The 26,078-nt window shown below is 27.4% G+C and overlaps 2 protein-coding genes across 5 annotated transcripts; one reads left to right on the top strand and one right to left on the bottom strand.

The window, feature by feature from the left end:
• The first annotated feature begins 639 nt into the window (after positions 1-639).
• VhaSFD (V-type proton ATPase subunit VhaSFD) lies at positions 640-12,347 on the top strand. Of its 4 annotated transcripts, XM_017902781.1 has the most exons (11): positions 640-794; positions 1,234-1,315; positions 1,479-1,668; positions 2,077-2,295; positions 5,232-5,327; positions 5,819-6,024; positions 6,102-6,186; positions 10,715-11,121; positions 11,194-11,307; positions 11,404-11,501; positions 12,279-12,294. In XM_017902781.1, exons 1-10 carry the CDS (start codon positions 737-739, stop codon positions 11,495-11,497), a joined length of 1,551 nt encoding a protein of 516 aa, XP_017758270.1. In that variant the 5' UTR covers positions 640-736; the 3' UTR covers positions 11,498-11,501; positions 12,279-12,294. The 4 variants fall into 4 exon arrangements, with proteins under 4 accessions (XP_017758270.1, XP_017758271.1, XP_017758269.1 ...); XM_017902782.1 differs by lacking the exon at positions 11,404-11,501 and having other exon boundaries at positions 12,279-12,347; XM_017902780.1 differs by lacking the exon at positions 12,279-12,294 and having other exon boundaries at positions 11,404-11,547.
• Positions 11,930-20,081, bottom strand: RpI135 (RNA polymerase I subunit Rpl135). Its single transcript, XM_017902785.1, has 16 exons — positions 19,929-20,081; positions 19,521-19,853; positions 19,218-19,457; positions 18,766-19,088; positions 18,441-18,700; positions 18,123-18,365; positions 17,768-18,045; positions 17,502-17,699; positions 17,312-17,419; positions 16,535-16,711; positions 14,348-14,562; positions 14,132-14,270; positions 13,596-13,752; positions 13,266-13,519; positions 13,009-13,173; positions 11,930-12,390 (listed from the first exon to the last, which is right to left on the bottom strand). The coding sequence occupies exons 1-16, from the start codon at positions 19,995-19,997 to the stop codon at positions 12,181-12,183; spliced, it is 3,369 nt and encodes a 1,122-aa protein (XP_017758274.1). The 5' UTR covers positions 19,998-20,081; the 3' UTR covers positions 11,930-12,180.
• Between the last annotated feature and the right edge of the window lie 5,997 nt (positions 20,082-26,078).

Here is a 26,078-nt window from a genome sequence, read left to right as displayed (position 1 = left end):
TAATGTATTTAGTGATTATTTATGTCCGTGGTTTTATAGATTCGTGCCCGTTACTATATACTTTGGGACTCGTGGTTTATATAAATTGGTAACCATGGCTTATGTAAATGGTATCCGTGGAGTACTGAACCGTTCTGCTCGACAGAAATACAGCGCGAAACTTAAAAACATCTTAAGATGTTTAATAACAATGTTATTATGTCAAGTTAAAAAGTTAGATTTTCATTATTGGTCGAAATGTTCTTTGATGGTATATCGAACAGAACAAATTCTTTGCTTTTACAATTTTGCTAGCTATCTTCTCATTTCGACATTGTAAACATATTAATCTTTTATCACAAAAATAATTGGTTTTATTAGTAAATGCAACATTTTTCAACCATGATACTTCTTATCATTTTTTTCTTGATATATGACCAATATTAGTTTTACATATACAGATAATTTCAAATTTTACTCCTAATTTAAATATAGATATTGTTAAACATAAATATATTTCAGTCAAATTCATGCTATAGTATAACAATCATATTAACTTGAAACATTTCAATATTACTAACTATGATATATAAGTGCTGGGGAATTTTTGAATGCAGTTTTAATGACAGTTGGTTATACATCGTTGGTCTTATGATCTAAGTACTGAAAGAGGTGTGATTTTACGACAGCAGGCTTTTAATTTTCTACAAGTAAAATATTAAGTAAAATATACAAGTTTTAAGAGACGACAACAAAAATGGTTGATCGTGTGAACATTAAAGAAATGATACCAGCTTTGCCGGATGAAAAAATTGGTAATTATTTTTAAATATACTTATTTCTTAATTTAATGTTGCCCCTCCCAATAATGTTATGTGTTTATGTGATTTAAAAAGCGTAATATTGCTTTTATTTTTATTTTGATATTACTAATTTATCAGAAAATAATAAATAAACAATTAAAGAAATACTAAATTTTATATTGTAATTTGAAAGAAACACTTTTTTTGTGTTATAAGATAAAATTCTTTCTGTAAAGATTTAAGCTATATAAGTTGCACGCATTTAAATCCTGTTCATGTTAATAATTGATAAATCTATTCTCCCAAATTATGTATTATATTTATTTTCAAATACACCTGTCATTATAAATGTGAAACTATAAGCAAATATATTACTATATGCATATTGTTTCATTTCTTTATTGCTGTTATCTTAATTTAGCAATAAATAACAGCTAATTTTCAATTTCAGATATGCTAGCAGCTACTAGCATTCTTCAGCAACAAGCTGCTGATATTAGAAATCACCGAGTCAATTGGCAATCATATAAACAGTAAGAAACTCATTTTAAATATTAATATTTAAACATTATATTAATTTAAGGGTAATATGAATATATATATGAATATTTAGGGATATTATGAACTTAGTTTTCAATCGTTTTTATACTTATTATATATAAGTATTAAACACATTTTATATTTTTTATTTCATAGGTCTCATATGATATCAAAAGAAGATTATGATTTTATAGTAGCTTTTGATACAAATGATGCTAGTGTTCGAGATGCAAAACTTAAGGAAAATCAACATCAAGCTGCTAAAACTTTTCTTAACTTACTTGGTCATATTTCAAAAGACCAAACTATCCAGTACATTCTTACAATGATTGATGATATGCTTCAGGTACATTTAGTTATAGAAATTACACTAAAATAAAATTCCATTTATAGAAATCAATTAGGAGACAAATGATTTTCATAACTTATTCATTTATATAAAAGAAATTTTTTTTACTATTTATTATTTCCCATGTGAATAACTGAAATTTATATTGAGTTAATTAAATTAAAATATATATTTACCTATTCGTTTACTCGCTAATGTTTCAAAATTATTGCTCACATTTGAGCTATTCTAAAAGTTTATTTATCTGAAGTGATATATGGTGGTAATTGAAATTCAGGAAAAATTAAATGAATCAAATGATGGAGTATAATTATGTCCAACAAATAGAATTCAGATAGGTGCAATTCTATTTTAATATAATTTATTATTTTTTAATGTTTACAAATATTCGCATTTTAATTTTAGGAAGATCGTAGTCGTGTAGAAATCTTTATAGAACATTCAAGTCAAAAAAATGAAGTAGTATGGGGACCTTTTTTAAATTTATTGAATAGACAAGATGGATTTATAATGAATATGACTGCACGAATTATTGCCAAACTTGCTTGTTGGAGTCACGAATTAATGGAAAAGACAGATCTTCAATTCTACTTAACATGGTTAAAAGATCAGTTAAAACTCAGTGTAAGTTTGTATAATAATAATAATAATAATAATAATTTATTTCCTCAGTCCATATATGCTAATATATTTTTGAAAACAGTTTTATATGTTACAAATTTATTCTAAATAGTGCTTAGTTAATTACAATATTGTGTTTAATTTCATTTGATCAAATAACAATGTTGTTACAAATGTTAACCAAAACTTTCAGTGTGTTTCATATTCTAAAAATATCATTTTATCCCTTACTTTAGTCTTATGATTATCAACATGTCTTTCTGGTTATTGCATTCTCTTATGCTGCTCATTTTTAATTTAATTGAAAGATTACCTTCTCATAACTTTTTGCAAATTCACATATTCTTTTATGGATTCTTCTTTTTGTAATCTTCATTAGCTATTTAGGTTTTTACTCCTTCCCAAATTAATTGTCCAATCTCACGAATAATTGGTTATTTTTCATATTGGAACATTTCCATATATGAGAAAATTTAACAGAATTGAATTTACATACAGAATAAGCTCTTTTCTCAATATTCTTGAATAATAAGTTTCTGATACTTCTACACCTTATCCTGAGTTATCGTTTTTTGTGTTTTGCATTGTATATATGTATTTTCATTCTAATAATTTCCTTTCTCCAACTTTCCTTCCCAAACCTTGTATTTGTCAAAATAATTAAATTTATCTATTATTTTTCCACCTTATTTGTACATTTCATTCTACTTTTGTTCATTAAAATTAAACTCTTCATTTTCTCACATCCAATACCTCATCCTTTCCTACTTCTCTCATTTCTTTTTCTACATTTTTTATTCATCTGAAAGCATTTTCTTTTTTCCATGTCTCAAATTCCTTTTCTAGTTATGTCTTTCTTGCTATTTTAATTATTCTCCTTTTTGTATCTTCTCCTGGAATTCATTTGTATCTAACAGTTGTTTCAAATGATCTAGCTACTTTTGTTTTCCTATTTCTTATTCCATTGCTTTTTTCCTATCGTAGAAAACTTTTACTGCCTCCCACAATTTTGTCAATGTTTTAATATCCTTTATTCTATTCCACATTTTTTCTCTTTATTCTATCCTATTCCTTATAATACTTTCTGATATTTTGTCCCATTTCCATCACTTGCATTATGTTTTCTATACTTTTTTATTATTTTTCTGAGTTTTCTCCTCTCTTTACTATACTTTTACTTCAAGTCATATCTTTGCTTTTATTTTACTTTTTTCTACTTTTTACACTTTGTCACTTATTGCTATTTTGATTATTATTTCCAGATACTTAATCCTTGCTGCCATATTTTCATAATTTTTTTTAACTTGGTTCACTTCTCTTCTAAAAGTTTTGTAAATCTCTCAACATTGTTCACTTACCATTTCTATTTTTCATCCATTTTTTTTTTCTTTTTCTTGTACTTATACATACATACATATGTACATATGATGATGATATATATGAAGTCATACTTTCACTTCATCTTAAAGTTTTCTGTTTTCTTCCATATCCTTATTCATTACCCCTTTTCGACCTTCCCCTTTGCACTTCTCTAAAGGTTACTTTGAATTACCATTTAAATTTTTTATTCAGCTTAGTTTTCAGTTTAGAGCAGGATTTTTCATCCCTTCTTTCTAATCCAAATTTTTTTCATTAAAATTAAATCTACCTATTTTAACACATTCCATTCATTTTATAATCTTTTTATACATGATGCAAAATTTTAGATCCTTAGATCATCTCTATTTTCTATGCATCTGATCCATTTTTCACTGAAAAATGTCCTAATTTTTAATAACTGACCCTTGTTCTACTTCCCTCTTCTTTTTTTTTCTTTGCCCTCATCCTAATTTTACTTTGAATCCTTTTTTTCCATCCATATTGAATCATCTTGAATCAAAATTTGTATACCTCTTATGAGATTTTTATTTTTCATTATTTCAAATTTTTCATTTTTACTAATAGGCACTTGTTAATTTGGTTCTTATTATTTTTCAATTTTTGTTATGATAACAATTTTCTCTCTCTCTCTTTTAGATTAGTACAAAGGTGTCCTGTTACCTCCTTTTTGTTGTCCTTATTTATTTCTAATTTCCTGCACATGATATTTGTGTTTCTTTCTTAATATTCTTTATTTTTGCATTTCGTGTTTAATAGTCTGAGTCTATCTTCCAAACCTGAACTTTATTTATTCATGATTCTTTTAATCTTTATTTCAGTTGTTTTCATTCAATCTTTCTTTTACTTTACCTCTTCCCATAAATTATCATCTATCCTATCTATTTCTTCTCTTTCTTTCTTTTAATTTTTCTACACTCTTTTCATTTTTTCCTTCACTTTGTTTATCTCTCTTTGTAATAACTTTTTAATGCTGATCATTTTATTCCTATTTTTGATAAATGCATCTCTAATACTGTGTATCTCGTTTCTAATCGGCATTTCAATTTTTTACTGTAGATTTATATATATGTAGTTATTATAAAATCGATTTCATTACAATGTTAACATAAAATTATGTGCTTCCAATTTGTTGCTTAGCTTTAATTCTATTTAACATAATTATGTGTGTGCACAACAATGGTGATAGCCTCATTATACACATACACATACAATTTTTAAAATTATAACAAACATGTCATATAATACAATTCATTAATTAATCTCAAAAATGTATCTCTTTGTTTATTTAAATAATTTTATACAATTTTTTCTTTTTTTTTGTAATTATATAATATGTAATTTTATGAAGTTCACATAGGTAAATTTGTGAAAATCTGCTAAGGTATATCAACAGAAATGTGAATAAATTGTCTAAAAAATGTTGCTAACCATTGATGAAAAACAGATATATTGTCACTTATACAGCAGATAAATGTTGCTTTTTGTAAGGTGGGGGTGAATGACAAGTATTTTTGAATTGTGGTTATTTATACACATAAACAAATCACACGGGGTTTTAGTTTGAGGTTCTTCAGGACACAAATTTGCATGCAAGAACAGAACAAGACAATGTTATGGACAATGAAGCAAATGAGCTACGTGAACTACAAAATCCGGTTGGTTTCATAGTAACTAAATATTAACACAAAAGATCATACTACTAAAATTCCCAATTGGTTCTTATATATAATATATTAATATGAAATATGAAGTTGTGATTTCAAATAGAATACAGTTTAGTATAATAGTTACTTATAAGTAGTATAGTGATTAGTATAGAAGTGATTAGTATGATTATAATAGAATACAGTTTAGTATAATGTCATAAATAGATATAATGTATATAAGTAATTATTTTTTATGTAATATTATTACATAATATTTGAAATAGAACTTGAAATTCAAGACATTATTTATGCTTTTGCATTTCTGACATGAATTTATTATTAATATAAATTACATTTTGTTTCATACAAGTAAAAATGCATTTATATTTGATTTACAAATTAATTTTTTTATTTTATTCTCCTTGTGCACACACATAATTCAAATTTTATCTTTATCATTTTATTATATTTTTACTATATATTTCTTTTTGCTTATTCAGAATAATGAATACATCCAGTCTGTGGCACGTTGTTTACAAATGATGCTTCGTATAGATGAATATCGTTTCGCATTCTTATCAGTTGGTGGAATTTCCACTTTGTTGAGTGTATTAACAGGCAGAGTAAATTTCCAAGTACAATATCAACTTATATTCTGTATATGGGTACTTACTTTCAATCCTTTGCTTGCTGAGAAAATGAATAGGTATGTATTACGTATATTATGCAATTAAATTTTTAAAATTACTATATCAAAAATATAATATTAAATTTTCATTATAGATTTGGCGTTATTCCTATATTAGCGGACATATTAAGTGATTCTGTGAAGGAAAAAGTAACTCGTATTATTTTAGCAGTATTTAGGGTAAGTCATTTTATACACAAAATGTTTCAGAATTAATTAATCAAGCAAGGTTTAACAAGAGATAATAAAAGAAACACTTTTTTTTTTGTTTCTCAAATACATACAGAGTGCTGTATTTTAATGTCTCAGGACGATTATCTTGAACGGTACTGAAGTTACAAACAAAATGTTTTAGACGAAAGTGGTAGGATATAGAGGGGATATAGAGAGGGACATATCACAATGATAATTATTTGACCTTGAGATTATCTTGGAAAGCTGTATGAAAATTACGTTTAAATTTTTAAATAGAATCCTATATTTTGCTTAGGCTGTTATCAAGGCATTAACCCTCGGAGCACGGTCTCTCGGGGAACGGTAACGGGTCTCTCGAAACTTCACACTTATATTCCACTAATCATGCTCGAGATTCCCACCCTTACTCCACTACTCCCACAACTCCCTAGAATAACCTACCGTAGATGAACAACGCGGCGAACCAACACCGGGTCGGCTTTGCCTCTAACTTTTTGGTGCAAGATATTATCTAATAATATTTATAATATGAGTAAGTGAGGAGTTAGTTTAAAAAATGTAAAATTTTATAAACATATTTGTTATTTATGTGCACTGGGTACATACAACATTATTATGATTTATTACAATTTCTTTACATGTAAATCGTGAACATTTGTTACCGTTATCATTTCGCGAGGGTTAATATCTAAATTTGACATGTCACCGGTATTATCCAAATGATCGGTTTGATAAGGGCGAAACTGTAGAATTTCTACCTCGTTCATCAGGTTAACGCCTCTAGATCTTTTTATATAGAGCTATTTAAAGAATAAAGTCTTTCACGTTGAGTCAACGACATCTGAAAATATAAAATACAAAACTGTCGAAGCATATCAGAAAATATCGATAGCAATATTACAGAAGTTAGAAGATTCATTTAAAAAGTAAATAAATATCTGTATCGAAGTCAATGATCGAGAATTTAAACATTTATTGGCATAAAATTCTTATCATTGCTATGTCATACATACGTACGTATGCACACATTCAATCGGTTCTTTGTAGAACCACTATAATGTACAAAGTTTGACCATGAAACCTTATGGTGTACATTAGATAACGCTAATGCCGGCAGCATTAATCATCAATTTTAAATGTTAACACTTTGACAACAACTTAAGCAAGATATATACGTAACCAGTGTTTTGAAAACGTCTTGATTCTACAAGAATATATAATAAAAAATATAGGATTCTATATTAAAATTTGAACGCAATCTGCATACAGTGTTCCAAAGTAATCTCAAATAATTATCGTTATGATATGTCTCTATATATCTTATAACTGTCATCTGAAACAAGTTTCGGATTCAGTTATTTCCTAAACTATAATTCGTTTCAAAGAATATTTCAAATGGAATTTACTCTGTTTCAAGGGCTCATCTTATAATGGTTATCAATTTTTACTAGATGAACATACTTCCGAGATTTCAAAGTGAATTCATTGACCTATAATACTTTGGTCTTTGAAGGTTGTTTAAAGTCATTTAATAATGTTGAAAGTTTACCTTTGCTTTACCCTCAGAAAATTGCCCTTTGTAAACTTCGTAAACTTTATTTTATATAAAATTCCACAAGAAAAAGTTTAGTGATGTTAAATCTGGAAACCTGAATGAGAAAGGGATGTTACTTCCTCTTCCTATCCGACGTTGAGGAAACATTGTTTAACACTTTGCGGACGAGCGCCATATATATGCGTTCTGCAGAAGCCATCAGTTTAGCCGTGGAACGCATATATGTATATGTTCGACGAAAACAACTGTTAAGGCCGAGGGATGCATAAATGTGTCCCACGTAAACGCGTCGCTATGGCCGAGAAACACAAATATGTGCCCGCTGTTGCGGCCCTAGGACCCTCACGTCCCAAGTTAAATGGTGGACTGTTTTATGTCCTTATTGCCAGCGTTACTATGGACGAAAATCGCGTTTAAGCAGAAATGAGCGCTGGTAGTTTTGAATGACTATCGTGGCAGCGGCTCGGCCCCACGATTTACTCAAAATCGCTCCGTCCGCAAAGGGTTAAATGTTTCTCGAACACGATGATAACTGTAGGCGGGAGCATCATCATGCTGGAACCACATCTGAAATCTTTGGTTTTGTTATATGTTTATAAATATAAGCAAAAACAATCGCTAGCACAACTTTGTATTATGTTTACATACGAAATGACGAGATAATCTAGGAAGATAATTTTTCGGGACGTTTAATGAAGATAAGTTTCAAACGTTACCTTGAAATCTCAGAAGTACGTTCACCTAGTCAAAATTGATGACTATTATAAGATGTCCCTCTTGAAGCAAAGTAAGTTCCATTTGAAACATTTTTTGTAACGAATAGTTTATAATTTAGGAAATAATTGAATCCAAAATTTCAAATGGGACACCTTGTATATAACTTATCTTAATTTTTACTAACAGATCTATAAAAATTTAAGTTTATATATCTACTAACATGAAATCTGCCATACACTAATTGTTTCCATAGAATTTCTTACGTACATAATATTCTTGTTCATTCCTTAAGCTTTTAAAAGATATATATATATTTTTATACATCTTAGAAGACTATATACAATTTTTTGAAAGACCCTGAAAGATCTTAATTTATTAAAATAAAAAATAATAATAATAGTAATAATAAAGAATAGTAGATAATTCGATAATAAAGAATCCTATGTTCACCAAATCTAAATACCATAAAAAAGCTTTAAGAAGATTCAGACAGAATTATTCGTATAGAAAAAATGAACATTGACAAAATTAAAATATAAATGTAAAGTTCTATAAGAATAATAAATAAGCATAAAAAAAAACTAAAAGATCAATATCTAAGTATCTAGTCAATTTTTTAAAGAAAAAAATAATTATGAAATATTAATAAAATAAATATTATTCATTATACAAATATACTTTATATACGCTGTTCGTACAACTATCATTTTGTTATACTGTCATTTTACTATTTGCAATTTCTTTTACAATTTTTATAGATCATGTTTCGTGAAAGCAATTTGCTATATGTTAATCATAATATCAAAATATATATTGGATCGTATTTTGGATGGATTGACTTAAGATAGTATTATTGGCTTCTTAACACATTGAGTGCCGGCCTCATTCGCTTGTTTCCGAACAATGAGTAGCTAAAGAAAATATTTAAAACTTATACATTTTCTTAAAATACTATACCTTGATTGCATATTCGTCATTCTGTGGACATTTCACTATTACTAGAATCATGGGAATCACTCGAATATTGTAATGGAACAGTACTTGATATTCTCCTTGGGCTCACTGTCCTCGACTTGTATGTCAGAATCTTCTGAATGTATCGAATAATCTGATAGAAGGTCAGCAATATACTCGTTAAAAACTTCACTCATATTATATGGGTAAAAAGTTACAGAATAATAAGACTTATTATATTGTTCAACAAAAAGCGTAAACCTACAAAAGAGGTACTAATTACGGAATACACTGCTTGAAAGTGATTTTTGCTTTGATTGTTTCTGAACCATCGTATACGTTTTATATTCGGAGTATAACATATGCAAATTGATGTGTAAGGCATCCATACAAGCAAAAAAAATTTTCATCATCGTAAGGGCGAGAGTCAAGTGACAAACTTACAAACCCGCATTATCGCGGGGCCGGCACTCAAGCAACAGACTCAGAAACCCGTGTTTTCACGGGACCGGCGCTCAATGTGTTAATAGAATAAAATAAGCTTATAAATAGAATGATGGCGGCTGGCTATGAAACAAGAAAGATTCGCGATGGGCACGCTCTTCTGATCTTTCTTAAAACTGACTAACTTTAGATTTTGATACACTGTCTTTGGCACACTTTTTGAAAATAGACTGCCTTAAACTTTGGACATTCTTAAACTGAAAACAGACTTTCTTGGCCTGACTCGCTCGCGCCCTTGCACCCTTATTTAAACCATTCATTCTGTCCCTATTTCACACTCAGGCTTTCCTTCCTAATCATGCCCCTTTCCCCGCAACCTCGGTAGACCAGGTACTTCAAAAACATGCCGCATTCATAAACTAACTTCCACTCGTCCCTTTGTTCTAAGTTCAAACACTCCCGACACTCCTTCAAGGCCGTACTCATTCCAATCCTACATATATTTCTTTTTGTATATTTGTATCATTGTACATTTTGTACTATTCATAATTCTTTAATGATTAATGATATTATTTATTCTATCAAAACTTAAATGCAAGAATAAAACAACACAGTTGTATTATATAGTAAGCATGTTATTTAAAACTTTAATAAAGACTTAAAAAAACAATTCGTAACTAACCGATTTTTTTTCTCAATAGATATAAATTCTTGCCAAAGAAATAAAGTAATCAATTAATTAATCAATAAATGTAAAATATTTTATATTTTGCTACATAATACTATTTATAATTCTATACATATTTTATTTTCATTATTTTATTCTTCTTTAATGTTTTATAGAACCTAATAGAGAAAGTAGAAGATGGACAAGATGCTAAAGAACACTGTATTGCTATGGTACAATGTAAAGTATTGAAACAACTTTCAATTCTTGAACAACGTAAATTTGACGACGAAGATATCACCGATGATATTGAATTTTTGAACGATAAATTGCAAGCGTCTGTTCAAGATTTAAGTTCTTTCGATGAATATTCCACTGAAGTAAAATCTGGTCGTCTTGAATGGTCTCCTGTTCACAAGTCTGGCAAATTTTGGCGAGAGAACGCTAGTCGACTTAATGAAAAAAATTACGAGTTACTACGCATTTTAGTACATTTATTAGAAACTAGTAAGGACCCTTTGGTTCTCAGCGTAGCTAGCTTCGATGTAGGAGAATACGTAAGACATTATCCACGTGGTAAACAGTACGTTCTACAATATTTCTTTTCTTCACTCTGAAAAATTCTTTGTTGGTGTTACTTTTAAATTTATTCTAGTATAATTGAACAACTTGGAGGTAAACAACGGGTAATGCAACTTTTGGGACACGAAGATCCTAACGTAAGATATGAAGCTCTACTTGCCGTGCAAAAACTCATGGTGCATAATTGGTACGTAACTAAAACACTGTATGTTTAAAAGAAAAATTCAATTGGAATAATAAGAAAGATACTGAGTTACTATAAAATTTTATGTCTAATTTATAGGGAATATTTAGGAAAGCAATTAGAGAAAGAACAAACTGGCACATCAAGTGCATCAGGGGTGAAACCTGGTGCACAAGTTCCAGCAAAAGCTTAAACATGTATATAAACTCTGTAATGCTAAGTTTCGCTTAATGTCTGTATATCTTATCCTTTTTCTTTCTTTTTTTTTTTTTTTTTTTTTTTTTTTTTTTTTTTTTTGTTACCTTTAAATACTTTATATTGTGTCTAAAAATTGATATAGAAAAAATGTTCTCTGCATTGAAGTGATATTACAAAAATTGCTTTGTATATTGATATAGTTATATGTAGATACAAAAAAGCAATATATATTCGAAAAAAATTCGTTTGATTCAAAATGTTGTCAAATCTAATAGATTAGGTAATTATGCATTACTTAAAAGATAATCCGCGAGACAAAAGAGTATATTGCTTATATCGCCTAACTTTCTTCCAAAGCCTTCACAAACAACACTGGTACACTTTAATACATTAACTAATAATAAAAATACGTTTCCTATTTTTAAAATTCAACTAACCAAGGTAAATTTATATATATAATCAATTAGATCAACATTCCTTCTGCAGATTATCTTCTAAAGCATGTATAATACATAACTGTTACAAAGTATGGAATAACGGGATGGACATATTTATAGAATAATGTTATTGAAATTTGTAAGTAAATTGTTTATGGAATGTTAGGAAAACTAAAGTATTATTATCATTAGAATAAAATACAACAAAAGTATATCTGTTAAACTTTCATTGCTGCTTTTTTCATTTTTCGGCAAATGACAATTTCACATTAATATTACAAGATGATAGTTGAGTTACAAGGTATCGAAAGATATATGGTATGTCAACTTCTCTTACAGATTCATTATCGCCACAAAGGCGACATCTCGCGTTGGCACTTAACCCTGATGTACTTAAAGCCATTTCCATTACTGGGCCTAATAATGTTCCACATTTTTGACAAACTAAAGTCTGAAATGTTAATGTTATTATTGATTAAATGTATCTTCACATTGTAAAGAAATATTGATTTATTGGAAGCTTATCTAATGTGACAATTTAAAAGTAATGTTGCGACCGTTTTTTTGTTCTAAATGAATCTACATACGATTAATTTAATATGAGTTAAGAAAAGCAAATGTATTATGTAGAGATAAAAGGAAATCACAATCACATTCATGAATTTCTCTTCCATTTTTTAAGTTTAATTAAAATTTCCTAATATTTTTAAATTCCACGTATCTTATTTTTCGCTAAAAATCAAGCATTTTTGCAAAAATACAAATTTTCAAAAACGGGTGGTAATAAGCAATTTTGCTTGTGGATTTATATTTGGGATGAGAAACTTTACTAAAATCACCTAATGTATATTATAAAATTGAAAAAAGGCAAAATTTGCTGGACAGTGTAATCATTGATATAAACTTCCATATTAATTATTACTATATAATGATGATGATAATGATCTGTAAAAACTACAGCAAATCTAAATATGATACTTAATATGATTTATGTGTAACTTAATCCACTGGCTTTCACAGTTCGTAATCTAAAGATTAAATGTATATTTCATTAATTAAACAAATTTACCGTAGTTTTGTCTGAACAGTGGAAAAGACGATCTTGAAGTAAAAATGAGCAACCGTGAGATATTAATGAATCTCGTTCCATTTCTCCAAATCGAACACCACCACCTCTTCTCCTACCTTTTATAGGCTGTCTCGTCAAAAGATCAATTGGCCCGGTACTTCTAACCTGTAAAAATTGTGAAGCAATATCTATTAAATAATATATTAAATAAAAAGATCAAGTTTAGGTTATTATACAAAATTTAATCTTATACCAACCTGCCATTTATCTGAAACCATGTGACGTAACCGTTGATAATGTACTACACCAAAAAATATATCGGCAGTCATTTCCCTTCCGTCTATTCCTGAGTACATTCTTTCTGTCCCATAATAATTATAACCACCGCGCTCTAACAATTTTCCAAAATATTCAACTGCTGTTTCATCTTCGTTAAATCTGAACGATGTTGCATCGTGCACTAATCCATGTATAGCTGCTGATTTTCCAGCCATTACTTCAATCATCATAGCTATTAAATTTAGATATAAAACATTATAATTCAAATATTTCAAATGTTCGAAATCTTTTTTGAAAATCGATTTTACCTATTGTCATACGACTTGGGAAACCGTGGGGATTAAACACAATATCGGGAATTATACCAGTTTCTGTAAATGGTAAATCCTCTGCAGGCCATTTTTGTGAACAGATACCTTTCTGACCTGCTCTTGAAGCAAATTTATCTCCAACATTCGGATTACGCTAAAATTTGAAATTCTTTTTGATATTGATGTATACTGCCTAAAAGCCTACAGATAGCGATATAATACGGATGAAAACCTATATTTCATTTTACATCAAATTAATTGAAAATATAGAATAAAATGTTTTTACACAAAATGTCGTTTCTAAAAAATGAATTTAATAATTCTCTAAGTATGCATGGATCTAATTAACTATCAAAATTTGTATACATAAATTTGAACAAATTTTAAATTTAATTTTCTCTTAAGAAATGAATAGAGTTTTATTTTATATTTGCTATTAGTTTCTACATATAAAATAATTTCAATCATCATTGCATTACTTACTGTAAGGCACTCTATATAATTTAAAAAATATAAATTGGGAATATACTAACTGGAATACGAAAAGTAATACAGGCTCTACGTGGAATATGATTGTGTAATGTTCCACAAAGTTTTACATTATCAACATAAGCATCTTCCTTTCCATGATATTTACCAGTGACATATGTTGATTGATCAGCATCATAATAGCTATTAAAAAGAACATAGTTTGTGTTGAGGAAAATAAAAAATTATTCAATACAATAAATACATGAATATAAACTTACCAATAATAGATATCACCTTCCGTAATAATTGTACCTGGTATAGGAAGACCATCGACATCTAATTTTTCTAAAAGATCAAGTTTATCAGGATTTCTTGCAAAGTAGCTTTTTTGATCTTTTAAATCTACAAATTCAGATTTATAAATCATTCCATATGCAAAACCTCTATCATATGCTGCTTTGTTTATAATCATTGCATCTTCCATATCATATCCCTAATAAAATATATTATATATATTATTAATTTAATTAATACTTATATGATTAGATTAATGTATACAAAATATCATTTTCTTAAATAAAGCTTTCATTATATATAATTTTTTCAAAATATATATTTTATGAAACTAACTTCATTATGCAAATATTAGATTTATAATATATTTATTCTTGTATTATTTATATATTGAAAAATGATCTAAATACTTTGAAAAAAGGTAAATCCATACCTGTAAAATCTAACCAACAGAGCAAATGTATAAAAACATTCATATTCTAATACTTAAAGATTTTGTATATCAATTTTCAAATTAATATTATACAATAGGATTAATTTCCATTTGTTTATAAGTGCAATATACTTATTAATTCTATATTTATTTAATTTACTTGTTTATGATATATTTATATTTTAATTGTAATCTCATATTATAGATAATAATAGTAACTAATAAACCATTAAACATTATCTATCTTTTTCTATGGTTTTAATATATATTTTGCATATTTGTCAAGTTAATCTACAATTTTTTTTTTTAAATAATTCAAGAGACTATTTTCATCTATTCCATATATGTCTTTTTATAAAGTCTTATATAGGGTGAACCAGAATTCATAGTACAACCGAGCAGAGGAGATTCTACATGAAAAAATAAGAAAAAAATTTGATATAATATTTTTTTACCCGAGGCTCCGTTTTCGAAAAAATCAACTTTAAAGTTCATTCATTTTTGTGAAGGATTTAGTTGCTATCTATTCTTCTATCACAGTTGACTGCCATCCAAGATAGTGCTTACAAACATTATTTATTGTGTGATTAAAGTAATACAAAGTGTTCCTACTGAATATTAATTTTTTATACCTTATTACTATTTCCTATTGCAATACTACAATACAGTACACTATTACAAGTATTGTTGAAAATATCTTCCTCATTGTTGCATACGTTAACTGATATCGTTTTTTAATTCCTTGAATTCCTCCATTACCTTTTGCTTTAAATGTGTAATATTTGAAATATCGTCTTTATAAACTTGTTTTTTGATATGCCTCTATAAAAAAAAAAATCTGGAGGCGTAAGGTTCGCAAATCTTGGTGGCCAACATATTTTACTATCACAGCAGATCCAATATGAATACGTTTGACCTAAAAAAATTTTAACTTCCCAAGGGTAACATTCTTAAGGTAAGGGTACATTCTTTAACAGCAACGGCAATTCATTGTGTAGAAACTATGACTTTTATCGTAAACTGAACTATGTAGTAAACAGAATGTTTCCATCATTGTCAAAGTTTATAAACACTATCTCAGGCAGAGACAACTGCAGTAAAAGAATGAACGTCAACTAAATCCTTCATAAAGATGAACAAACTTTAAAGTCGGCTTTCTCAAAAACAGAGTCTCAGATAAAATAATGTTATACCAAATTTTGTTCTTATTTTTTCACTTGGAATCCGCTCCTGCTCCATTGTACTATAAATTCCAATCCTTTCCTGTATATAATATGGAACATACATACATCATATAACTTATACAGTATCTACTTACTGATTTTCATTACTTTTCCTATTTAAGTTAAGAGATAAATAGTGATAGGAAAACACATTTTGCTTTAAAAGCTACTTCTTAATTGTTTATCATAGATTATCTTTAGTAATGTCTTTTAGAATCTGACACATAAACCTTAAGTCAATGTTAAACTACCCTGCCTTCTACATAACTTTTCTAAAACTAAATTTTTATTTTTATCAATTTTATTAAACTTTTCCAAGTTTAAACTTATAGAAAAGAATTACACAAATATTCTAATTGATCATGACTAGTAATAAGATTCTAATTGTAATAAACACTGTTAGCATTTATATAGAATAAAATGTAATAAATAGAATTAACCTATCAAGTTAAAACTTTAGAGAAACAATATTTCATATGCACCAATTTAATGTTAATATATTGTTTTCCACTTACTGTATAAGAGATAACAGCAACTATCGCATTAATACCCATAGGAAAATCGTCAAGATTGATCTTATCATAATGTGCTGGTCGAAAGAGCGGAGTTGCAGGTGTTTGTAATCTATACAATTTGGTTTCAGACTGTAATTGCCATGTATGACATGGAGTACCCATTGTTTGCTTACCCATCTAAAAAACAGTAAAATTAGATCACACAAATAAAATTTCAAAAATGTTTGTGTCCTCATTCATATATTGATCAATTTTATATAATTTAACAACATCACTAGAATAAGTTGTTTCTTTTATTATGAGACATACTAATATACACAAATAATATGGATATAATTAGAAATGAAATTATTTAAGTATGTTCTATGAAATATAGTTTTTTTTTATAACATTGTAATAACAATGACGATATTGGAAATTTTATAAATATTACCATTTATTTAAATTAAATACTTTTAACAATTTTGGCACCGTCGGATCACCGAAAACTACCACGGTGCTATTGATAAACTGAGCGTCGGTCACTGATGATCTCTATGGCATTCAACATGTCAATATTATTAATGTCGATATCGATATTTTAAATTAAATTCGTTGTTCATATACATTCATTGAACATATATAAATGTTACCATGTATCCATAGGGTTCATATTCATGGAGCAACAACAAATACACATAAACATGTTCTTATTTGTTCATATTTATATAATAAGATATTCAATAAATGATCATCATAAATACTTGTTAACATCTTGCAAACATTTGTGGACATTACCTGACATTGGTACATATTTCGTGGACTTTGATTACAATCTGGCATAGGGATGAGGCTTGCTAAATTGCTTAAAAAGGCTGTTTTTGATAATTCTTGATGTGACGTTAGCTGCAATAATAGATAACATCTTTCTAAATAAAATAATATAGTGAAAAAAAATAGTGAAAAGTAAAATTAGAAAAGTAATTACTCCCTCATAGGCCTCTTCAGGTGTAACGCAGATATCTAAATAAATTTGTTCAAATGTTCCTATATATTCCACTTTTTTCGCAGCTAAATTCATTACTGGCCTCATCATACGAGCTGGACTTGTAAATAAGTATAATCCTGGATATTGTGCTGGTACAGTTTTTTTTGGTACCAGTGCTATTTCCATTGTATATGGAATCTAAATAAATAATGAAATACAAAAATCTAAATTTATTATTGTATTAGAGTAAAAAATAATGACCTTACCTCTTGTCCTTTTATTTTAAGTAATCGCAATTTATCCGTTACCCTTGCAATTATACTGTCGTCTATTAATCCAATTAGTTTTCCATCTAACATAACAACATAAGAGTTTTTCCAGTTATCAGCAATTGATAGTGGAATCATTCCAAGATCCATTAGTACGATAGGAATATTAGCTTTTATTTTTAGATCTGGATGTTTTGTAATGATGCAATTCATTGTTAAATGATTAAGAAGACCACAAGGTGCACCATCGGGTGTATGTACAGGACAGATAAAACCTGTAATATTATAAAAAATGATGTTTTTTTTTATATTAGTAAAGTAAAAATTATTTTTTAATACAATAAAATATTACCCCATGCATCTGGCAATAATTGTCTAGCTTCTGTAGTCCTCATTTCTTGGAAAAAAGAACCTCTATGTATTGCACGAAAATGGCTCATGTATCGCATTCTATTAATATTTTCAGCAACAATCGTCAGTCCTGTACTTTGCATCAATCCTAAACCTGTTGATGATCTTAAATTTCCGGTAGATAAAAAATTTTCCATCTGCGATTCCAATGAGTTTCCATGCTTCATTATATTTAACATTTCCTCTGAACAGATATACAAAAGTTTTAATTACAATAATATTGATTCATGATCTTTAAATTAACTTCCAAAATACTTACGCACGTTTAAGATATACCTATTACCGGCACTTCTTGCACGTTTCAAAATACTCATTTTAAGACCAGTTAGCCAACTGTATAATTTTTCTTTCAATACCTGTAAATATAAATGACCACCTACTAAACATTCCTGCATCATTACTGCATCAGCACCTTCTACAGCACATTTATTATTTGCAAGAGCAAATAGCTTTTTTGTCATAAATATAAGTAAATAAAATTTATCTAATGGATCTTCAAGATGAATTGTTATACACTGTCTGAAAATAATACATATTAATCACATAAATTAATGTATATATATCAGTGTATTGATTAATCTTACTTAATAATAAAGTCACAAACATCGGTATCAGTGGCATCTTGAGGTAATTCAAAAAATTTAATTCTAAATATTCTCCCTATATAAACTTTGCATTCTTCATGACTATTTAAACCCTGTTCGTGTATAGCTCTTAACATATTTAAAATACAACCTTGGTAATATAAATCATCTTCGTATCCAGCTGTTAATGCATTGTAAATAAAAATATCTGGGACATCAACCAAACATTTTAACATCACAATCAGTGGAACATAGTATAAAACTTTTCTACATGAGAACATTAATTTTACAGAACCATCAGTTACATAATGCAAAGTATTAGTCTGTAAAACATATAGTAATTTATAATATACAATAATTCAATTTATGAAGAACAATAAAATATATATAAGAATATATACTAATGATAAACTTTATACATATTATATAAGAATAATAAATTTTATATATACCACTGTAGTATTATCATCCCGTACACTTCTCAAAAGCAAACCAAGATCACTAAACTGTGTGCCACGAGTTTTCCATCCTGATCGTCTAATAGCAATAGGATAATTTCTTCTTGTCATTAATAACATTCTTATAATTCTTTCAAGTCCTTTAATTATAAAATAGCCACCCCATTCTTGCTCATGTTCTCCATGAGTAATTAAATCTTTAGGACCCATTTTATTTAAATGACATCGATTAGACTATAACATTAAATGAAATTGAATACAGTTGAACAATTTATGTTATGTAATTATGCTACATACTTTTATCATAATTGGAATTTCTCCTAAATCTCTTTCAAGAGTCTGTTGCAGTTTGTTATTGATGGACCATCCCAATTTAACTGTTATTTTTCCTTTATAAGTACATCCCCGCTGACGACATTCTGTAGGATAAATTTTATGACTTTTTACACCAATTGTACCTGATGGTACACTAGGCTGATGAATAGATACATCATCAATCCATAATACTACTTTATCTTCATTTGGGAGATGAATATGAACAAGTGGATTATCTCTAACAGCTTCTGATAAACCATCTTCTAGCATGTAATTAAAGGAATCTATATGAGGAGTACCTAAGCTTTGCAACAACTGAAATTTTTTAAAAAGACTTGATTCAATTTTATACATTCAAAAACAATTAAGGTTAAATTGTAAAATATTTACAGGATTTTGCTTTTCTGGTGGTATACCATAATTTTTTGACGTGTTTGTTAACTTCGGTTCAATCAACATTTTTGTATTTGTTAATATTATAAACAAAAATGAAAATGAAATTTAAACATACTACCGCACTACATAAATATACTTTTACGAGATTTCCACACACGTGCATAATGCAACACCACCAACTTATTGCGATCAATTTTTCCTAAAATTAATTGATTTAATATGAATACTGTAATAATATTGTTACATTATTCTGCAAGCTTTAATATATTTATTTTTAACAATATTGATATGTAAATTAAGAGTAAAATTTGAAATTATCTGTATATATACAAACAATAAAACACGCATAAACTATATATTATTCAGGTATCAACGCGAGTGATATAGTAAGGATGAAATCAAAGTTCAAAAAGCAGGAAATATTCTATTTGGGAAATTCTAAGTTAAGTTATCATAAACTGTAATTTAATTTTAATAATATATTTTTTCTCAATATCTTTCTTCGTTGATAATAATGATAACTTTTATACTTTCCTCTACATTAAATTACTAGTTGTCTAGGTTCTGTCTTATATTAAATTCTTATTTATTATACTTTCGTACTAATGTAAAATTATATTTGAACAATTTATACGGAAAAAAAAAATGTATTTTGCAGTCAATCTTTTACCATTGCTAGATGAAGGAATGTATAAAAATATAAGATTTTTTTTATCTAGTATCTTTTGTATAAGTATCTATTATTATAAAAAAATGATTTATTTACAAACTTCAATAATCAAACATGAAAATATGGGAATTCATGAGCAATAAAATATTTATATGCTCCTCCTTTCATAAACAAAGTAAATCATACAAGACAAAAAATAGAACAATATTTGAATATTAATATGAATAAATATAATTATGTTTTTAAATGTATCATTATATTATTTGTATTAACTTTTATATATTAAAACTAGAAGAGTAATTATAAAACTTCTAGAAAAAAAGATTTTTTAATTTAATAAAAAATCTTTAGTTTTAAAGTGTATATAGTAATTACCAAAATTAAAAATGAATAAGATTTTAATAGGATGCTTATGCAGGACCTGAATAAAAAGTCATTTGAAAATGTTAAAAATTTATAATGCGTTGTGTTTGAACTTAATCATGTATGTATTGATTTATTGTAACTATTAATGGAAATGCAAGTTCATATTAACGTTGTCGATGAATATAAACGGATGTTTATTATTTAACAACAGAATATTTATTGTCATTTACGATTTACGAGATATGTTAATATTAACAGAACAAAGTAAAGTTTATAAATAATAGTCCATAATTAAATGTTATTTATGTATTTATATTCCAATTATATTACTTTTATCAGAAATGCATAATTAATTTGACAAACTCTTTGTTTCAGTCATAGACAAATATAGAATTAAGAAACAATTCATATTAAGAACATATTCAGGTTTCAGATTGTAAATATTGTAAATATGGGTCTTTTAACAATATAACTGTAAGAAATACTACAACCATTAAATTGTTATACTCTAAAAGAAATGAAATAAATTCACAATATTTAACTGACATATTGAAAGAACATACACACATATTTATATCAAGTTTTTATAAAATTGAAACGTATACTAAAAACTGATAATATTCAAGCTATATAATTCAATTTAATGAAAATAAGAAATCAAATAAACGAATGATTAATAAGTTGATAGCATATACTATACATAGTACATGCATGTACATATACACATGTATATGTACAGGGAGATTTACTTAAATTAAACATCTAAGTTATTTTTATTACTATGAAAGTTAGGAAAAAATAACAATAGAATGTTTGAATGATTCCAAAGCGTGCATCTGATGGTGACAAAAAGAAGTCCTGTCACAGTCATGTTAGTGGTTTTTTCAAGGACATCGACATTTGTTTGCATATTAACATTTATCTTTTATAGTGCGATGTTATAGTCGGTATGAAAACGAATTCAATGATCTATAATACCATGACCTTGAGATGACCTTGAAAATGAAAAAACGTGTTGACATTTAAAGAATATAGAAACAGAGGAATTTATCTTATTTAACTGAAAATGCTGAAAGTGTTGGTCGCCTACATTAGTATATTTCTGTAGATGATAAGGAAATGTTTGAACTGTATCTTTTGTAATATTTCCGCGAGTTGTTATGTAACATGTATTCTGGATTCTTTTTTCCATATTATCTGTTGTTGCGGGGATTTTGTTATAAATGGTGGATTTTAAAACTTCCTACAAGAAGTACTATAATAACGACAAATGTGACGATCGCGGTGATCAGATAACGATTGCACCACGTCCTATTCGCAAACATGTTACGTTGTATAAGCTTCCGTCAATGAAAAGTGAACCGACAATTTCATTTTTTACAACTTCGCAGTATGAAAAGTACATATTATTAGTATACTATTGAAATGTCAGAAAAAACAAGATAAATTCCTTCGTTTCTATATCCTTTAAATGTCAACACTCTTTTCGTATCCAAGGTCATCTCAAGGTCATGATATTATAGATCATTGAACTCGTTTTCATACCGACTATAACATCGCACTATAAAAGATAAATGTTAATGTGCAAAAAAATGTCGATGTCCTTAAGAAAACCACTAACATGACTGTGACAGGACTTCTTTTTGTCACCATCAGACGCACGCTTTGGAACCATTCAAACATTCTATTGCTATTTTTTCCTAACTTTCATAATAACGAAAATAACTTAGATGCTTAATTTAAGTAAATTGCCCTGTATATATATATAGGGAAATATACTGTTGAAAAAATCGATATTTTGTAAAATACTTCTTATTTTTGCTAAGACATAAATACCAAGATGTAAACATTTACGAACGTGAGACATGTCAAAGATCAACAATATTTGATCTCTCCATGGAAAAATTTTAAAGATCATAGCAACATTTACTCTATGTTAGTCAAAAGATGCATTTATTTATCGGTATATGAAAAAAAAATTTTCATTTCTAACCGCATTACTATATAACGACGCTGTACAAGTTATGCTAATTTTCTAACTTTATGCTTTTTTTTGTAATGAGTTTATAGTCATTGAATTTGTTACATTTTTATGTAATTTTATTGAAAATCAAAATATAACGTTAAATTTTTCTGTTGAATTGCAAATTTTGAACATATAATTTGATCCGAATAACATAATCTTCTACGTTAACATTTCCGTTGATCGACCTCATATTTTTAAACGCAAAGTCATGTCAAGGTCAGAATATATTAGGCCGTTGGATTGACCTTAACATTAACTATAATATTAAGAAATCACAAATACATAATATTATTTTAAGATATCAAAATAATCTTGATTTTTATTGAAGAAATAACTTTTTTAAGAATTTGTGATAATTTGTAGATAATTTGTAATTTATAGCCGTTGAAAGATTAACTGGCTTTTGTTCAAAATAATTTTTTCTCGACTTTTGTAGTATTAAACATTTTGAAACAAATGTAATACGTAATAATTAGGTTCTAATTTAATACTGTTGTATTATTAGAAAAATGAAACACTATTCTGGAAGGAGGAAAAAGAATATCTTTAAATTAAATTTTATTTCAATCTATTGTGTTTTATTTCAAATTAAATAAAATTTAAAAAAACAAAAATATGAACATCTTTTTAATGATATATCATTTGGTATGATATAATGTTGCACAAATTTGATAATATCAATGATATTAACAAAAAATATACAATATAAATTTTATTCGTTTAAAAAGTAAATTTATATAATGTTGCTGACAATTTTCAATAAATGATAATAGAACTGTATAATATCATAATATCAACTCAAATCGATATGAGTAGTCAAAATAGTAAAATTCTATTATAAATTATGTAATAGATTTTTCTTTCCTGTTTGTTATTATTTCTTGCAAACATTTACTGAAACTTGTTATCATTATTCATACAGGCACTGAAATCACTGTCAACTATATATATACAGGGTGTTCGCGTTTTGTCACCAGTTTTAAGACATTTCCGATGGTATAATTAAAAAATGTTTCAAACAAAATTCTTTTGGTATTTAATGGACTATATGTTCCCATATTATGAAGTCTCAAAAAATGCTTTTTACGTAAAAAAGTCAAGGTAACCGTGACTTTTTTAAATGACACAATATATTGTTGATGTGATGGAATTGTTACTAACGTCGAGACAAATTCACCAGTTTATTATATTATGACCTTGAAATGACCTTAAACTCCATTAGCTTATTCGAATGGTCGAAGTGTCCGCGGTCATGGGACACTGCTAATAAAGAAATAAAACAATCTCTCAGCCTTGGGCCGCTCGGTGTTTTAATAAACGAAGAGAATGAACGTCATTTAAAGGTAATAGTATATTTTAAGGTCGTAATATAAATTATAGCAATAATCCTGTGACATCAAAAACATATAGCATCACATAAAACAGCATTTTTTGAGATTTAATATGGGAACATGTAGCCCAATAAATATTAAAAATTTTTGTTTAAAACATTTTTTAATTGCACTGCGGAAATGCCTAAAAAATGGTAACAAAACTTAACACGGATACCCTATATACTTGTATAACATATGTATCTACCGACAACAGCTAAGAAATAATGTAATCAAGAAACTTGCAGTATCAATATTTAGGAGACTAATTTATGTATTGAGAAACAAAAAATATGAATTATATAGCAAACATATACATATGTTTATAAACTGTAAATCTTCTAAGTAAATATTTGCAAAAGTCATAATAAAGTAACATATGTTAATAACAATAAGTTAAATAGAATTTAAGTCATTCAAGTCGAAAATTAGGAAATATTGCAATTTTTTTGTGATATTCAATGCAATTTGCTAAAAACAACGATATATGTAAGATAGTCGTTCCTACATGACAATGACTCTAAACAATTCTCTAAATAAGTTAAAATGTTTCTTATGTATCGATACATGAATATTATACCTAATTAGCAAAGCTAAACCTTTGATCTGAACTCCATTGAACATTTCTACTATGTTGATATGAACTGGGAGCACATTCTATCATCAACAGAGTGGATTTAATGAAAAAGGTTATAAAAATATAATTTGAAATTGGATATTGTGGAAGCAAAAAATATTTATACATTATTGCTTTTTGTAAAAGTATTTGTATAATTGGAAAAAAATATGTTGCCTAACTTTCATTACAAAAGTTTCGTTTGATTTTTTCAATTCAATATTAGTTATGGTCTTTATAAAGCATATATGTAATATACCGATGTATGAAATATTATCTCGTTGTACAATTTCTATTTTTTATCAATATATTTTAGAAAATAAAAACCGTACAATAATTTTCTAAACGACTGTTTTGTTTCTTAAATCTTGTTAATAAATTTATAAATGTGTATAACGCGCATATTGAACTATGTTACTAATTAAACATGATTTCTGTAAAGAATATTATTAGTTTTATATTTTTCATATTTTGAAAGTAATATTTGTTTTTTAACCATTACTTAATTTTCTTTGTAATGTGCATGAAAATCATTAATTCGTATTAGTCTAGAGCCCAAATATGTATTGGTCGGTCAAAGTCATTGAGGTATAAACCGACTATGTTGCAAGAAATAAGAACGTTCTGTTATAAAAGGAAAGGTGAAGAGAGCATATGATTAAAAAAAAGATAATCGCATTAAAGAAGGACATGCGCAGTTAAAAGTGCCATTCATATATATTTCCTTTATGATATTGCGTTAGTTCGTCAAATATATGTATGTATATAAGTAAATATTAGTAAATGGGACTCCTACACGTTAAGTCGATCTCATAGCTTCTTAAAAATAGAATAGTGTCCTTGATGATCGATGTACAATATATGATTAACATAAATTTCTATCTATTACCTATTATTTGATATCTAATATTTGATGCGAAACAACATTACTTTTATACAAAGGTACATTTTCAAATGAGATTTTCTTAGAAATTATTTTCCTTTGTTTATACACAATATTAATTTACTTTGTGTTAAACACGACATACATTAAACTATGTACAAAATTTACATCAAAAATAGTAAACAAAATTCATTAAATATTTAAATATACAGC

The sequence above is a fragment of the Eufriesea mexicana genome, unplaced genomic scaffold (assembly GCF_001483705.2).
Source record: "Eufriesea mexicana isolate 0111107269 unplaced genomic scaffold, ASM148370v2 scaffold1992, whole genome shotgun sequence".
In the NCBI taxonomy this organism is placed as follows: Eukaryota; Metazoa; Arthropoda; class Insecta; order Hymenoptera; family Apidae; genus Eufriesea; species Eufriesea mexicana.
Note: the sequence above shows the minus strand (reverse complement) of the source record. Positions and strands in the feature narration are given on the sequence as shown.

Coding starts and splice junctions, on each gene's coding strand:
- VhaSFD (XM_017902781.1), top strand. CDS start 737: ATGGTTGATCGTGTGAACATTAAAGAAATGATACCAGCTTTGCCGGAT. Junction 1,669..2,076: donor TGATTGATGATATGCTTCAG/GTACATTTAGTT, acceptor TTTTAATTTTAG/GAAGATCGTAGTCGTGTAGA. Junction 6,187..10,714: donor TTATTTTAGCAGTATTTAGG/GTAAGTCATTTT, acceptor AATGTTTTATAG/AACCTAATAGAGAAAGTAGA.
- RpI135 (XM_017902785.1), bottom strand. CDS start 19,997: ATGTTGATTGAACCGAAGTTAACAAACACGTCAAAAAATTATGGTATA. Junction 14,563..16,534: donor TTGCTGTTATCTCTTATACA/GTAAGTGGAAAA, acceptor ATATTTTATTAG/GGATATGATATGGAAGATGC. Junction 14,271..14,347: donor GAAGGTGATATCTATTATTG/GTAAGTTTATAT, acceptor TCTTTTTAATAG/CTATTATGATGCTGATCAAT.